Here is a 16,897-nt window from a genome sequence, read left to right as displayed (position 1 = left end):
CCCGTCCCAGCTCTCACACTTCTTAGCTTGCGTGGCTTCGCGTCCCTCTGAGCCTCAGTCTTGCCATCTGTGTAATGGGTCTCATCTTGTGTGTCTCAGGAGAGCGGTGGGAGAAAGCAGTCTTGCAAGTGAACATCAAGGGGATGGTGGCAGTGGTGGTGGAAAAAAAACAATTTCCTTGTTCTGCTTTTGAGGCTGCTGGGCAGGAGCTTCCTGCATTTTGTCTGCGTGTTAGTTTCTTCCTTAGCATGGCTGTAACACTTTTGTTGTTGTTTTTCATGTTTTGTTTTTGAGATGCAGGGAGACAGATCTCTAAGATACCGGCTGCAACAGCCAGGGTTAGGCCGGGTCAAAGCCAGGAGCCAGGAACCCAATCCAGGTCTCCCACGTGGATGGCAGAGACTGACCACCTGAGCTGTCTCCTGTTGCCTCCCAGAGCCTGCACCAGCAAGGAGCAGAGCCGGGACTCGAACCCAGGCCCTCTGATCCGGGCCCGCGGGCAGCCCCAGTGGCGTCTTTAACCACTGTGCAAAGGCCCACTCCAGTTCTCGTGTTTCTAAGACCCCTGCTGGAGATGTCAGGCCCCAGCGTGCTGGAGCTCTCTGGGGAATGGCCCTAGCCTGTTTTCTTCTTGCGCTCCCGTGGGAAAGGCCGCCCCGCCTCCCTTGTGGCTGGGGGTCCCATCGGCCAGAGCATCAGACAGGTCCAGCTCCATAGTCCAGGGCCTGCTCTCTGCAGCTCCAGCCTTTGCAGCCCCCTACTCCCACCTAACCCAGCACAAACCCTGCTGGGTGGGCAGGCAGCCACAGGGACCACAGCCCCAAGCTGCCTTGCACACTTGCTGAGCCCCGCCCCGCCCAGCTGCACCACCTCTTCACACCCCCAGCCTCAGTTTGCACGTCTGGGAGATGGGGCGGCTGGTGGCCGCACTGCTTGCCTCATGGGTCATGACCGTGACTGTGAGAGCTGGGAGGATGATGTCATCCGCCCCCCCCCCCCCAGGCAGATGTCACCCCGATAGCCCCAGATGTCTTCCTAGCGGGTGACCTTTGGCGATTGGTGGGTGGGGGTGGGCCCTCCGCCGACCCCCCCCCCCCCCGCCACTGCCTTCCAGGAGGGGCCCAGCCGCCGCTTAGTGGGCAGGGCGGGGCGAGTCCTGACCACATCCTCCCCTTCCTCCCCGCCCTGCACAGGCGCCTGGGGCTCTGGGAGAGCAGCCTGCAGCTCTCTCGGCTCAGTGACCCTGGGTTCAGTGTCCCCCCCGTCCCCCACCCCCCCATTCCTGTCTGCCTGCTCCTCCCCGAGTGGGACCGACAGCCACGTGGCCGGCTGTGTGTCTGCTGTCTGTCTATCCCTGCTGCAGTGATTGGTCCCGCCCCCCAGTCTCCTTCCTCTGTCTGTCTGGCAGCTGTGCGCAGGTCACCTGCTGGGAGCCCAGCTGCCTGTCTTGGGGACAGACAGGGCTGAAGACGGGTCTGCTGGGGGACCGGGGAAGGCTGCCCCGCTTCCTCGGACCCTCATCTCCCACCTTCACGCGGAGGCCAGCTGCCACACCCAGGCACGCGGAATGGATTTCTGAGGGTGACCCTGAAGCAGCAGGTAACGGGACCACAGCCGCGGCTCCCCATGGGCACTGGCCGCCGCCTTTGCCTAACCTGGCATCTAACCTGGCACAAGCCAGGTCACAGCGGGGGCCGCTGAGGCATCGGGGGCTTATACAGTGAGGCTGGGCAGGGTTGGGGCTGGTGTGGATGTGCAGAGGGTCACGTGGCGTGGAGGCAGGGGTAGAGCTGAGATGACCCCCATGTCTGTGGAAGCTGGACTCCCAGAAGCAGGGGCTTGGGGAAGGAAGGCAAGTTCCAGGCCAAGCATGCAGTGAGTCACCTGCAGTGACGGGCAAGGGACAAGAGCTGGGCCCCTTTGTTGTCGGGGGGGGGGACACCAACTTTGTGCCATCTTCTGTGTTTTGTCATTGTTACTTCATTGGACTCTTCCACGCGGGAGCAGGTGCGCCCATTTCCCAGATAAGACCATGAAGACCCACGAGCTAGAGCGAGTCCCTTCAGGCGGCTCCACCCGGGGCGGGGGGGGGGGGGGCGGGCGACTGCACAGGTATCCCTGCACCTTGCTCCTGAAGCCGGGGCATGGTCAGATGCTAAGAAGCAAAGTGCGTGGAGGAGTGGAGAAGGGAGGCTGAGGAAGCTGCCAGGAAGGAAAAGACGGAGGAGGCCGGGGTGGGGAGTGCCTAGCGTGGGGACCTCGGCATCACAGACCCGGGGCAGGGGCACCGAGAAGCCACGAGGCAGCTCCCGGCCTCTGCCTTGCTCCCCGGAGCCAGCGGGGGTTTCAGAAGCACATGGTGTTGTGGGGGGAAATCCTGGTCGGAGGTGGGGGGTGGGTGTCAAGATGCGGCCATGAGACTTCCTAGCTGGTGAACTTGGGCAAATCTCCCTTATCTCCCTGCTTGAGGACTTGGTTTTCTCGTCTGGAAAATGGGAACAAAGTAGCAGAGCTGTTGGGGAGGGCTTCAGACACAGTGCCATACAGGCTGTGAGGGAGAAGCCCCTTTCCATTTTAGACAGCGAGCTGACCTCCTGGGGACCCCAGGGTCCTTGGCAGGGCGGGCAGGCAGCACAGACACACTCAGCACCCCGAGGGCCCTCCACTGTGGTGGGGGCACCGATGCTCACTGTTGTTGGGGGTGCTGGAGGCTGTCCCATTTCTTCACAGCACCAGGTAAGGCTGGTGGGCTTGTCTAGCCCATTGCACAGATGGGAAGACTGAGGGTCTATGGGTCACATCCAGGCTCTCTGTGACTCAGAGCCCCAGAGCAAGGCTGTGGGCTATGGAATAGGCAAACACAGAAGATGCAAGTCCTGGGGTGACTTCAGAGCATCCGCTCCCGTGGGGACGAGAGGCCCTGCTCCCCGGCTCCCTGGTCTTGGCAGGGTGTCTGGACCCTGAGGACAGGAGGTGGCCCGAGATCGGGCGGTGGGGGAGAAGGGAGGAGCCAGGCCAAGGCTGAGCCCTGAGGTCCCGGCACTCAGGTTGACTTCAAGCCTAGGGGAGGGGGTGGGGGTGGGGCTGGAGCCTGCCCCGGGGCTCGTGGTGGGGGGGCAGGGTCGCTAGAGAATAAGCAGGAAAGAGGCAGCTTTGGGACCCCCATGTTCCCTGCAGCATCGGGGCCTGCCCTGGCGCCTGACGAGTGAATGAGGAGGAGGAGGAAGGGGACCCGGCACCTGCAGCACGCCCCCAGCCCCCGAGCTGGGGCTCTAGCACACCAGCCACTGTGATCTGGGGGCTCGAGTCCCGGCGCCACTATGCAGTGGCCACGTGGCCCTGTGGGAGCCACGGATCCTCTCTAAGGCCCACAGGACGAAGGATCAGAAAAGCAAGGCTGGGAATGAAAATGCCAATCTCCTGGGCACGGTGTGCATTTATTGAGCACCTACTGTGTGCCTCGGGGCTCAGGGGTGTGCATGTGACCAAAGCCAGCATGGTGCAGGAGGGCCATGACCTTGGCCATGACCTGCCCATGGCTCACAGAGGGTTTCTATTATGGGGCTCTTATGTGTTACTCTAACTAGTATGGATAGTGGTCATCTTTACTAGATAGCCGTTAACTAGTATGGGTAGTGGTCACCTTTACCACCCAGGATGCAGGGCACCGAGTCCTCACTGAACAATAGCTCCTGTGATGTCCCTTTCGCAGGCGGGGAAACTGAGACCCAGAGCAGGGGTGGTTTGCCAGGGCTACCCAGGGAGTCGCTTGGAAGGGGAGGTGCAGCGGCTGGTTGGGACGGTGGTTAAGATACCGCTTGGGACATCCACATCCTGCGTCACATGGGCTGGGTTCAAGTCCCAGCAAGCTCCGCTTTCCAACTCCAGCTTCCTGCTGATGCACATCCTGGGAGGCGGCAGGTGACAGCTCAAGTGCCCCGGCCCCTCCCACTCCCGTGGGAGTCTGTGATGGAGGCCCCGGCTCCTGGCTTCGGCCTGGCCCAGCCCCAGCTGTTGTGGGCATTTGGGGAGTGAACCAGCAGCTGGGCGAGCTCTGTCTGCCTGTCTCGCTCTGTGTCTCTGCTTTTCAAATATGTTTTTTAAGCATATACATATATATATATATTAAAGATTTACTTATTTATTTGAAAAGCAGAGTTACAGAGAGGCAGAGGCAGAGAGAGAGAGAAATCTTCCATCCGCTGGTTCACTCCCCAATTGGCTACAACAGCCAGAACTGAGCCAATCCGAAGCCAGGAGCCAGGAGCTTCTTCTGGGTCTCCCACGCGGATGCAGGGGCCCAATCTACTGCTTTCCCAGGCCATCAGCAGGGAGCTGGATCAGAAGAGGAGCAGCCAGGACTCGAACCGGCGCCATACGGGATGCTGGCACTGCAGGTGGCAGCTCTACCCGCTATGCCATAGCGCTAGCTCCTAAACATATTTTTTTAAAGAAAAAGAAGGAAGGGGAAGAAGACAGCAGTGGAGCCAGGGGAACAAACAGTCCCTCCAGGAAGGGGTCTCTCCCCTGCATCACCCCCCCCCGGCCCCTTCCTCACTGCCTTTGCTGAGGGGGAGGGACAGGGCAGCTGGGAAAAAACCCACCCCAAGCCTGGCTCGCAGGTGTCCCCGCCCCCACTCCCACCCTAGCCCCAGGCCAAAGGGACTTTTCACACCAGCTCAAATGAGCGCTCTGAGTAAACCTGGAACTTCTGAACCCACTGCGAACATTCCCCGGGCAGGCAGGGGCCAGGGCCCCGCTGAAGCATGGAGCCCTGCAGCCTCCTAGAAGGAACCAGCCACCCGAATCGTCCCCCAGAGAGGCGGGCCCCCTGCACCCGCCGGCCTCGCCGCCCAGGCCCAGGCCCTTCCCCGCTGGGTGACCACAGATGAGGCTCTGGACCTCCATGTCCACATCTGTTAAGTGGGCTGGCCAGTGCAGGCGGGGCAGAAGCTGCACAGTCACGGAGAGCCTGCAGGGGGCGCATGGGCTGGAATACGGTCCACGAGGGCAGGTTGTTTCAGCTCCTAGAGGCCACGTGCACACAGGCTTAATGAGACAGACAGACAGACAGGCAGCCGCAGCCCCCTAGGGGACACAGGCTGGGGACGGGCAGGGTGCTCAGGTCCTCCCTGGCCCTGGCACACCTGTCCTCAGACAACCACGGCTGCCCTTGGCCCGTGGGCAAGAAATCAAGTGAAAGTGAAGAGCCACGAACACGAGCCCCACCCCTCCCGCTCCTCAGCCCAGCCTGGGGCTGTTGTGCCCATTGTACAGATGAGAAAAACTGAGGCTCAGAGACGATATAGGAGTTAGAGGCAGAGCTGCCTGGCCAGTTTTTTCCCCTACAGCTTGAGAATTTAGTTTAGGTGAGAACTTGCTCTGTGACTCAGGGCAATGCACGGTTCCTCTCTGAAAGCTCTTTGTCAGCCATGTGATGCCAACAAGTACCATCACTCAGTCACTCACACTCGGGGAGCTGATAGTGGGGATAGCCGACACCTCTCGGGGCTGCTCTTTGTATGAGTGGACACTGCAATTCTCACCTCCTCCTCCATCCTTCTTCACACCTCGCAGTGCGAGCTGCATCCACCCTGTGCAGAGAGTAAACTGCTCCGCTCCACCCTGGGGGCTTGGGCTGCAAGACAAAGACCACTCATAAACATAGCAGCAGAGACATTCAACGAATGGCCATATGACAGCTGCAGCGAGGGAGATAAACAAGGAGATTGTTACGCACAGAACCACAGAAGAGACCCATCTAATGCGGGGGCGGGGGGGGGGCCTCTTTGAAGGGACAACATGGAAGTTGAAACCTGAGGGTGAGAAAGCAAAGAAGCAGAGGGTGGGGTAGGGGGGAGAAAGCATTCTAGGCAGCGAGAATGGCCTATGCAAAGGTCCTGGGGTTGGGAGTTGTGGGAATATTGGAGATTTTATCTTCACCACGTGCATAAGGCTCTTGATGCAGTAAATTCAAGAAAGAGGAGTGAAAATGGATACGGTTTAACAGTGGAGCACATGGTCTTCCCCATCCGTTGCCATGGAGTTCTCTCTCTCTTTCTCATTTAGTCACCCATGTAGCAAGAGCTTAGAACACCTACTGTGTATCAGTTGCTGATTAGTCACTGGGTACTCAGCTGTAACCCAGAGATACACGGTTGCTGCCAGATGTCACTCAGAATGTAGATGACAACAGCACTGGCTGTGTGCTCTGGTGGAGGCCTGGACGGGCCCCGGAGGAAGGCATGACTCACGCTCCTGGGACAGATCAAAGGTCTGCAGAGGACGGGGAGGCGACACTTGAACTGGGTGTCGGAGGTCGAGTAGGAGACGGACGGTCGGTCACGGAGGGCACGCGGCTCGGCGGCTGCACCAGCGTGCACAAAGGTGAACCCAGGGGCATGGGGTGTGCAGGGGAACTGTCGGCAGCCTGGGCCCAAGGTTGGGGGCCAGACTTGAATGCCAGGCAGAGGAATTTGGGATTTTTCTGAGTCGTGGAATGACCCGAGTGGTGTGAGGGCTGGGCTGGAGGGGTGTCAGCCAGAGGCGGTGGGGTCAGACCGGAGGACCAGCGGGAGAGCAGGTGGGCAGAGGTCCTGGAAGACCCAGGAGGACCCAGGAGCTCGCCCTCCTGTGTTCCCTCTTGGGAAGTCCCTCAGGCCTGCCAGTTCCGCTTCTGGTGACCTGGTGGCTCTGGTTTCTGGCTCTGCTGGGGAGTCCCTGCTCACCCACCCCTTTTCTTCTGTGAGTCCCTATGGGAAATGGGCCGTTTTACTTTTACCACACCCCTTGCCTTTCACTTTCAACCCTGCAGTCCCTACCTGGGACGCAGCAGGGGAGACGACTGAGTGGCAGAATGCGGCAGATCCAACCCCTGAATCATCGGTGAGCAGTGATACAGGGAAACCAAGAACTCGGGTTCTTTCCTGCTGAGGAACAAGGCTGCTCTCAGGGCACTGCTGTGGGGCAGGCTCCGGTCTCCGACCTAGACGGCCGCTGCTGTTTTGCGGTGTGGGTCCATCGATTTCAACCGAGGGCAGACGGGGCTCCCCTCACTCCTTGCACTTTCTAGCTCTCAGCGGGGTCCTCTCCAGCGCATGGGTGTCTTCTCCAGCTCCTCTCCCCTGTTGAGATTTTCTCTAAGTGGAAATGTTTTTAATCAAAAAAAAAAAAAAAAAAAAAGAAGAAGAATCCTTCACTTGATTGATGTCCAACTTATCAGCCTTTTTCTTGATGGTGAGAGCTCTCTGGTAGATGCAGGTGGAGTTCCAGGCTCCTGGCTTTGGCCTCGCCTAGCCCTGGCTATTGTGGACATCTGGGGGAGTGAACAGGGGTGAAAGATCTCTCTTTCTTCTCTATTTTAAGAAAAGAAGTGCTATCTGCTCCCAAGGTCAGGAAAATGTCACTCTCTGCTTTCTAATCTAGATGAAACATGTAGGTCAACAGTCTATCTAGAACTTTTTTTTACATAAAGCAAAGCACCAAGACTTCTTTGATTTTTTAAGATTTATTTATATATTGGAAGGCAGAGTTACAGAGGCAGAGGCAGAGGCAGAGGCAGAGAGAGAGAGAAAGAAAGAAAAGAAAAGAAAAGAAAAGAAAAGAAAAGAAAAGAAAGAAAGAAAGAAAGAAAGAAAGAAAGAAAGAAAGAAAGAAAGAAAGAAAGAAAAGTCTTTCATCCACTTTTTCATTCCCCAAATAGCAGCAATGGCTGGAGCTGGGCCAATCTGAAGCCAGGAGCCAGGAGCTTCTTCTAGGTCTCCCTCATGGGTGCAGGGGCCCAAGCACTCGGGCCATCTTCTACTGCTTGCCCAGGTCATAGCAGAGAGCTGGATCAGAAGAGGCGCAGCTGGGACTCGAACCGGTGCCCATATGGGATGCCGACACTGCAGGCTGGGATTTTAACCCGCTACATCACAGCGCCGGCCTTATCATTTCTTTTTTAAACTTAAGAAGTTTTGCAGTATTTCACAACCTCATGGAAACATCCCCAGAGCTCCAATTTCTCCACATCTTCACCAACATTTGCTATTTTAGTTTTTTTTTTTTTTTTTTTTTTTTACAGGCAGAGTGGACAGTGAGAGAGAGAGACAGAGAGAAAGGTCTTCCTTTGCCGTTGGTTCACCCTCCAATGGCCACCGCGGCCGGCGCGCTGCGGCCAGCGCACCGCGCTGATCTGATGGCAGGAGCCAGGAGCCAGGTGCTTTTCCTGGTCTCCCATGGGGTGCAGGGCCCAAGCACCTGGGCCATCCTCCACTGCACTCCCTGGCCACAGCAGAGAGCTGGCCTGGAAGAGGGGCAACCGGTACAGAATCCGGCGCCCCGACCGGGACTAGAACCTGGTGTGCCGGCGCCACAAGGCGGAGGATTAGCCTAGTGAGCTGCGGCGCCGGCCTTAGTTTGGTTTTTAAGATCAGGTGTAAGGTGCTATTTCACTGCTCTTTGATGCACATTTCTCTGATGACCAGTGATGCTGAGCATCTTTGAATCTTGTTAGCCATTCGTTTAGCTTCTTTGGAGACGTGTCTATTCGAGCTCTTTGTCCATTTTTAAATTGCGTTATTTGCAGGTTTTTTTTTAAAGATTTATTTATTTATTTGAAAGGCAAAGTTACACAGAGAGAGGTCTTCCATCCACTGGTTCATGCCCCAACTGGCTCCAACAGCCAGGACTGCACCAGGCCAAAGCCAGGAGCCTGGAGCTCTGTTTGGGTCTCGCACATGGGTGCAGGGGCTCAAGCACTAGGACCATCTTCCGCTGCTTTTCCCAGGTCATTAGCAGGGAGCTGGACCGGAAGTGGAGCAGCTGGGACATGAACCAGGGCCCATATGGGATTCTGGTATTCCAGGTGGTGGCTTTACTCGATACACCACAATAGCAACCCAATGACAAATAAGTAAATCTTTTATAAAAAAATAAGTAAACTCAGCAAAGTTGTAAGATATAAAACCAATGTTCAAATATTAGCTGTGTTTCAATGCACTGTCAGGAAATTAATAAGACAGTTCCAGGAGTCGGTGCTGATGTGTGGTGGGTGAAGCCGCTGTCTGCAGATGCCAGCATCCCATATGGGTGCCAGTTCAAGTCTCAGCTGCTCCACTTCTGATCCAGCTCTCTGCTATGACCTGGGAAAGCAGTGAAAGATGGCCCAAGTGCTTGGGCCCCTGCACCCGCATGGGAGACCCAGAGGAAGCTCCTGGCTCCCGGCTTAGGATCAGTGTAGCTCCGGCTGTTGCAGCCATCTGCGGAGTAACCAGTGGATGGAAGACCTGTGTGTGTGTGTGTGTATGTCTCTGCCTCTCTGTAACCCTGTCTTTCAAATAAATAAATCTTAAAAAAAAAAAAAAAGCCAATACTACACAAAGCAGACCATGGATTTAGTGCAGTTCCTAGTGAACCCCCAGCCATCCTTTCTACAGCTAGAAAAGTCCATCCTAAAATTTACGTGGACTCTCAAGGGCCCCAGGGTATCCTAAACAATCTTGAGATGGGCCAGCGCTGCGGCTCAATAGGCTAGTCCTCTGCCTGCAGCGCCGGCACCCCGGGTTTTAGTCCCAGTCGGGGTGCCGGATTCTGTCCCGGTTGCTCCTCTTCCAGTCCAGCTCTGCTTTGGCCCAGGAGTGCAGTGGAGGATGGCTCAAGTGCTTGGGCCCTGCACCCACATGGGAGACCAGGAGAAGCACCTGGCTCCTGGCTTCAGAACGGCGCAGCGCACCGGCTGCAGCAGCCAATGGAGGATGAACCATTGGAAAAGGAAGACCTTTCTCTCTGTCTCTCTCTCTCTCACTGTCCACTCTGCCTGTCAAAAAAAAAAAAAAATCTTGAGATGAACAGAGCTGGAGGCCTCACCCTTGCCAGTTTGTATTTTTACAGATCCCACCTGGGATGCCAGCGTACAAGCCGGTGGCTTAACCTGCCGCACCCCGGTGCCGGCCCCTCCTCTGTTATTGGATGAACTCATTGTTTTCATGGAATTTTTAGAATGAAACAAATAATTTTACTTTCTTTTCCATCGATATGCTTTCAATTTCTTTTTGCTGCTCCTTTGTTCCAACTACAACATCCAGCTCTTCTTAGGAGGCGGAGTGGGGGGTGTCTTCCATCCGCTGGTTCACTCCCCAAATGGCCACAACAGCCAGAGCTGCGCCGATCTGAAGCCAGGAGCCAGGACGTTCTTCCAGGTCTCCCACATGGGTGCAGGGCCCAAGGACTTGGGCCATCTTCCACTGCTTTCCCAGGCCAAAGCAGAGAGCTGGATCAGAAGTGGAGCAGCCGAGACTTGAAGTGGCACCCATATGGGGTGCTGGCACTGTAGACAGCGGCTTTACCCACTACCCACAACACCGGCCCCAGTGGTGTGCACTCTTATCAGTACCCTGAGGGCCAGAATACCTGAAATATCAGAATATTATGAAAGCAAGGTCATTTAGTGCGATCTCTGGCCTGTTGGGTGTTTTCTGTTAGCATAGGGTATTGAATCTTGCCAGATGCCAATTGTACAGCTGCTGAGGTGGCCGTGAGATTTTTGTCCTTTGCTAAAGTGAGATACTACGCTGATGGTTTTTTTTTTATTGGAACCATCTGTCATTCCAGGGCTAAATCCTGCTTGGTCATAGCGTATCATCCTTGTATTGTATTGTGCTGTCCAGTTTAGTTTGCCAGGATTTTATTGAGCATTTTTCATTGGTGTCTTGGATCTTTGGATTGAGTGTGGAGGGAATCTCATGAAATGAACTTGGAAATGTTCCCCCGTCCTCAGCTTTCTGGAGGCGTGTGAAAAGAATTGGTGGGAATTCTTTCAGTGGTTGGTATAATTCACTAATAAGGCCAACCAGTCCCAAAGTTTTTCTTTGTTGGGATGTTTTTTGTTTTCAGATTAAAAAAAAGGATTCATTTGTGGTGCCAGTGCTGTGGCGCAGTAGGCTAAATGCAGCTTCCTTTATCATGGTGAATTGCCTTTGTGTGTGTGTGTGTGTGTGTGTGTGTGTGTGTGTGTGTTTTGTACAGGATAGTTTTGCTGGATATAAAAGTTGAGGTAGGCTTATTAAGACTTCAGCTTTTAAATATATTGTTTCATTGTCTTTTCTACCCTACTTTTTTTCTTTAAAAGATTTGTTTATTTATTTGAAAGTCAGGGCCACACAGAGAGGAGGGGCAGAGAGAGAGAGAGAGGTCTTCCATCCGATGATTCACTCCCCAGTTGGCCGCAACAGCCAGAGCTGCACTGATCTGAAGCCAGTAGCCAGGAGCTTCTTCCAGGTCTTCCACACAAGCCCAGGGGTTCAAGGACCTGGGCCATCTTCCACTGGTTTCCCAGGCCACAGCAGAGAGCTGGATGGGAAGTGGAGCAGCCGGACCTCAAACCAGCACTCATATGGGATGCCGGTTCCTCAGGCCAGGGAGTTAACCCACTGCACCACAGCGCCGGCCCCTACCCTATTTTTCCATTGAAAAACTACCTGACAGTCTCTTCTTTGAAGAGGAAAATCGTTCTTTGTGCATTTTAAGTATGTGTGTATATATATATATACATAGTATTTAATTTTTAAAAAGATTAGTTATTTTATTTGAAAGTCAGAGTTACAAAGAGAGAGAGAGAGAGAGAGGAAGAGACAGAGAGGTCTTCCATCCTCTGGTTCATTCCCCAAACAGCCAAAATGATCAGGGCTGGACCAGACTGAAGCAAGGAGCTTCTTCTAGGTCTTCCACATGATACAGGGGCCCAAGGACTTGAGCCATCTTCTACTGCTTTCCCAGGCCACAGCAGAGAGTTGGATTGGAAGTGGAGCAGCCAGGATTCAAACCGGAGCCCATATGGATGCCAGCACTGCAGGCGGCAGCTTTAACCCACTACGCCACCGCGCCAGCCCCAGCAATTTATTCTTTCCATTCTTCCCGTGATGCATCTGCAGGCCAAGGCCAACTTCTCACTGTGAGAAAAGTAGTGCTTCTGTAAACATCTTAGGACACGCCCCTTCTACACTTGGGGAGGGGCTTCTTCAGGAGCGACGCTGGGAGTGAAATCTCTGGGTCTTCAGGCAGGCATGTCCCACGGCCCATGTTCAGCGAGTTTCCACACCAGTTTCCACGGGCGACCGGTGGGAGTCCCGTTACATCACATCTTGGCGACACTGTGGTAGCGGCAGGACTTGAGTCTTTGCCAATCTGATGAATCGAAGCGGCGTGTCATTGTGGTTTCTATTTGCATTTCCCCGCTGACTGTCGAGTTGGGCGTATTATTCCCTATGGCACTTGCTTCTGTCTGATTTCTCAGCCCTCGCTTCTCTGCCTCCCCTGAATCTCCCCGAATTTGGCCCAGCTTGGAGCCCGTGTGACCACCACCTCCAGATCATTTCTCAGCCTGGGACCCAGTGGAGCGAGGTGGCCATGGGTTTTGTCTGTCTGTCTGTCTGTCTCTCTCACTCACACACACACACACACACACACACACACACACAGCACATCTGCAGCACAGATGCATGAACCCCCACCCCACCCCCATCCCTGCCCACCTCATTGTAGAGACAAGAAAACAGTGGATCAGAGAAGTTAGCCAGCCTGCCCAAGGGCACACAGGCAGGACGTGGCGGCCCCAAGGCAGGTGCACCTCACTTCTTTGTGGGAGGCCGCCGAGGCCGGTGGCAAGGTCTGGGAGGGCAGAAGTCTTCCTGCGGGAGACCCACCTGGCCGTCTGATCCGCAGCTTGGGAGGAAGCCAGGGCAAAGAGTCAGAGTCTCGGCTCGGAGCTGCGGGGGCAGAGGAGGAGGGTGTGATGGAGAAGTTTCCAGCTTCCGAGGCCGATGGGGCCCACAAGGGGCGGGCTTACTCTGCTGGCTGCTGCTAAATACCCCTGGATTCCCCAGTGAGATGGTTAAACCTCATTCTGTCTTTCAAAGATGCTGGGAAAGAGCCATTGTCTGCACTAGGGACACAGACAAAAATCCAGTTTGATGCCAGCATGTCACAAAGCCCCTCTCCCCCACTTGCCTGCCTTCCCTTTTATTTCTGAATTATTTATTTATTTCAAAGGCCGAGAGAGAGAGAGAGAGGTCCCATCTGCTGAGCCTGGATTCGAGCCCAAGTGTTCTGGCACGAGATGCAGGCGCCCCCACTGGTACCATAACCCTGGCACGGAGCCACCAGCTCCTCCCTGCTACAAAAAAAGGCAAGCTCCTCTCCAGCTCCTAGGAGGCGTGGGCAGTTGGTAGCTGCTCGCGAAGATTGAACCACTGTGTTTTGCTTTCCTTTTATTTAGTTTTGGCTTTCATTCTATTTAGTCTTGGAGTGAGCTGGTCGTTTTGTTCAGGAAGCATTTGTACAACATCCTCAATGTGGCATGGAGCATTCTAAATGCTTTGCAAATATGAGCCCACAAGCTGGGGGTGGGGGTGGGGGGTGACGCTGGTGTTGAGGCATCACCTCCCGATCCAGCTCCCTGCCAATGCACCTGGGAAGGCAGCAGGTGTTGGCCCAAGTGCTTGGGCCCCCTGCCACCCATGTGGGAGACCCAGGTAGAGTGCCAGGCCCCTGGCTTCAGTCTGGCCCAGCCCTGGCCGTTGTGGCCATCTGGGGAGAAAACCAATGTATGGAAGACCTCTCTCTCTCTTTCTCTCTCTCTCTCTCTCAACTGCCTTTCAAATAATCTTTTTTTTTAAAGTTTGCATTATTTCAAAAAAATTTTTTGCACCAGAATAAACATTCTTTATTCGGTTTTCCATCAAGTAACCCTTGGATTGACTAAATGGATTTTCGCAAGAACCCTGAGGTGGGGATGGCTGTCATTGTCCCCATTTCTCAGATGAAAACCCTGAGGCCCACAAAGGTTAAGTCACTCAGGCTGTAAATGGCAGTGCTGGGTTTTGCACTGAGCCAGCCTAGCTCCCGGGGCTGTGCTGGAACCAGGGTGGGACATGTGGACCTTCTGTTATCTTGGCAGGGAGAGAATCTTTTCCTTTGACACGAGTTTACTGGAGTGAGAAAATCAAAGGAAACGTAATCTAACCAGCAAGTAAATAATAGCATTCATGAACACCTTGAAGGTCCTCAGTGGGTGGCAGAAGTTCTGGAACATTCCAACACAGCCACAGGGTTACAGCAGGTGAACAATGAACGTAGAGTTTAGAGGAGGGGAGGAGGAAAGGCCCACGAGGAGGCCCCAGCTCATGCAAAGACAGAGGCATGGCCGAGGCCCCTGGCGCTGGGGAGATGTGAGTCATACAAGGCCCCCGGACCAGTAATAGCAGGAACTCGGCCCCCTGCTGCAACTCTTCACACCTCCCAGGGCACGGTCACACCTGCTTTCTCACGGGCTCGGCCCAGCTGGCAGGGGCACAGAGCATGACCGTCCCCGCTTTGGACGTGAGCGCTGAGGCCAGGGCGCTGGGGAAGAGCTACTGTGTGCTCCAGGTCCGTGAGGCTTCCAGTCCTGCGCCCGCATCTCTCCTGCACTCTCTCAGCTTATCTCAGGTGGCAAGCAACAGAAATCGACTTCAACATGGCTGACCGTGTGCTCAGTGCGTGAGAAGTACGAAAGGGGGGCATCAGTAGCAGCTAGATCCAGGCGCTCCAGTGCTGTCTTAGGACCAATCTTTCCAGACAGGCTCTCTCCAAGTGGTGACAAAGATGGCTACCAGCTTCCAGCAGGTACTCCAAAAACTACTTCGTTGTTAGAGTCCTAGGAAAAATATCCCAGGACTGCTCTCATCAGCCTGTCCTGGCCAGCCACATGGAGTGTTGTGATTAGTCAGTGGCCCACCACATGGAGTGTTGTGATTGGTCAATGGCTAGCAAATGGAGTGTTGTGATTGGTCAATGGCCAGAACATGGAATGTTGTGATTGGTCAGTGATCAGCCACATGGAGTGTTAGTGATTGGTCAGTGGCCAGCCATGTAGAGTGTTGTGATTGGTCAATGGCCCACTTGACCCCACATCGAGTGCTGTGATTGGCCAGGACTCCACTGTGTAGAGCAGAGGGTAGAGTCAACTCTACCCAAATTACCAGAGGGAGCTCTGACTTGAGCACTTTATAAGAAGCGGGCGGAGAGGGCAGGGCACCAGAAGCAGCAGGTGCCAGCTGTTCATCACCAGAGCCGACCGTCTTTAGGCAGAGCTGAGGAATTTGGAGAGGAGTCTTCCATCTGGGGAAAGGAGTTTGCATTCTCTCCGCTGTTAAATGGAGCCGTTGTGTGTCTGAGGGGTATGTGTGCCGGTGATGCGGGCGGCAGCTTAATGTCGGCCCCCGTTAGCGGCGTTGTCCATTTTAAAGTATGTTAGACACAAAAGCACAAGGACGGCTGTTATTACTTAAGGTGACACTGAAGTTAATTTTTTGAGTGAGTTCATTTATAAAAAATACATTAAATTGGGGCTGGCTTTGTGGCGCAGCAGGTTAAGCCACTGTCTGCAACACAGGCATACTGTATGGGCACCAGTTTGAGTCTCAGCTGCTCCAGTTCCACTCCAACTCCCTGCCAATGCACCTGGGAAAGCAGCAGAAGATGGCCCAAGCGCTTGGGTCCCACCCACTGGGAGGACCCATTAGAAGCTCCAGGCTCCTGGCTTCAGCCTGGCCCAATCCCAGTTGCTGCAGCCATTCGGGGAGTGAATTAGCGGATGGAAGATCTCTCTTTCTCTTTCTGTAACTCTGCCTTTCCAAATAAATATTTAAAAATATATATATATATATAATGGCCGGCGCCGCAGCTCACTAGGCTAATCCTCCGCCTTGCGGCGCCAGCACACTGGGTTCTAGTCCCGGTCGAGGTGCCGGATTCTGTCCCGGTTGCCCCTCTTCCAGGCCAGCTCTCTGCTGTGGCCAGGGAGTGCAGTGGAGGATTGGGCCCTGCACCCCATGGGAGACCAGGAGAAGCACCTGGCTCTTGCCTTCGGATCAGCGCAGTGCGCCGGCCGCAGCGCACCGGCTGCGACGACCATTGGAGGGTGAACTAACGGCAAAGGAAGACCTTTCTCTCTGTCTCTCTCTCTCACTGTCCACTCTGCCTGTTAAATATATATATATATATATATATATATATATATATAAAATCTGGCTGGCGCCATGGCTCACTAGGCTAATCCTCTGCCTGCGGCGCCGGCACACCAGGTTCTAGTCCTGGTTGGGGCACCAGATTCTGTCCAGTTTGCTCCTCTTCCAGTCCAGCTCTCTGCTGTGGCCCGGGAGTGCAGTGGAGGATGGCCCAAGTGCTTGGGCCCTGCACCCGCATGGGAGACTAGGAGGAAGCACCTGGCTCCTGGCTTTGGATTGGCGCGGCGCACCGGCCGTAGCGGCCATTTGGAAGGTGAACCAACAGAAGGAGGACCTTTCTCTCTGTTTCTCTCTCACTGTCTAACTCTGCCTGTCAAAAAAAAAAAATACATATAATCAATAATAGTACCCATTATGCACAAATATAGATGGCAGACATTTTGAAAGCAAAGAATGCTAGAGCCTTTGGGTCATTCTAGATCCTTCTAGAATGTTCCAGATGCTCTATGTTCTGTGTCCATCATGGTGGTTGCTCAGGGCTTGCTCCAAATCTCCTCCTGAAATTCTCAACAAGAACCCTGGAGGCAGGCTTTCCTGCCTGCACTTAGAAGGCTCAGAGAGGGCAAGGGCCTGGCCCCCAGCCCCTCGGCTGGTGGACTGGACTTCCGGGGCCCCATAGCCTGCGCCCTTTCCTGCTACGTCTTGGGTGATCTCGTTAGGGAGGTCACGCTGAGCTCTTGGGTAGGGCCAGAGGAGGCACCGCAGGTGCGTGTGGGGAGTCTTCCCACCTGCAGTCAGCCACGACATCGAGGAAAAACCACGGTCCCAGAATCTGTCATCCCTCCGGGCTGCGGCTGCACCTGCTACTCGGGGTGACGTCTGAGCCTGGGCAGGTGCCCCACTGGCCTCTG

The 16,897-nt window shown here is 54.7% G+C and overlaps 1 protein-coding gene across 3 annotated transcripts in view; it reads left to right on the top strand.

Annotated features, from left to right (window-relative positions):
- The first annotated feature begins 1,196 nt into the window (after positions 1–1,196).
- IL21R (interleukin 21 receptor) overlaps positions 1,197–16,897 on the top strand; it is a 34,422-nt gene continuing 18,721 nt past the window's right edge. Inside the window, exon 1 of one of the 3 annotated variants that reach the window (XM_070064547.1) lies at positions 1,197–1,599. Coding sequence is in view for 1 of the 3 variants with exons in the window: in XM_070064546.1 (XP_069920647.1) it covers positions 6,246–6,387 (142 nt within the window). In the remaining 2 variants the exon portion in view is untranslated. Of the gene's footprint in view, positions 1,600–5,875; positions 6,388–16,897 lie in introns of those variants that run through there. The other 2 variants (XM_070064546.1, XM_070064548.1) reach the window with 2 other exon arrangements.

This window comes from Oryctolagus cuniculus, chromosome 19 (assembly GCF_964237555.1).
Source record: "Oryctolagus cuniculus chromosome 19, mOryCun1.1, whole genome shotgun sequence".
Classification (NCBI taxonomy): domain Eukaryota; kingdom Metazoa; phylum Chordata; class Mammalia; order Lagomorpha; family Leporidae; genus Oryctolagus; species Oryctolagus cuniculus.
Note: the sequence above shows the minus strand (reverse complement) of the source record. Positions and strands in the feature narration are given on the sequence as shown.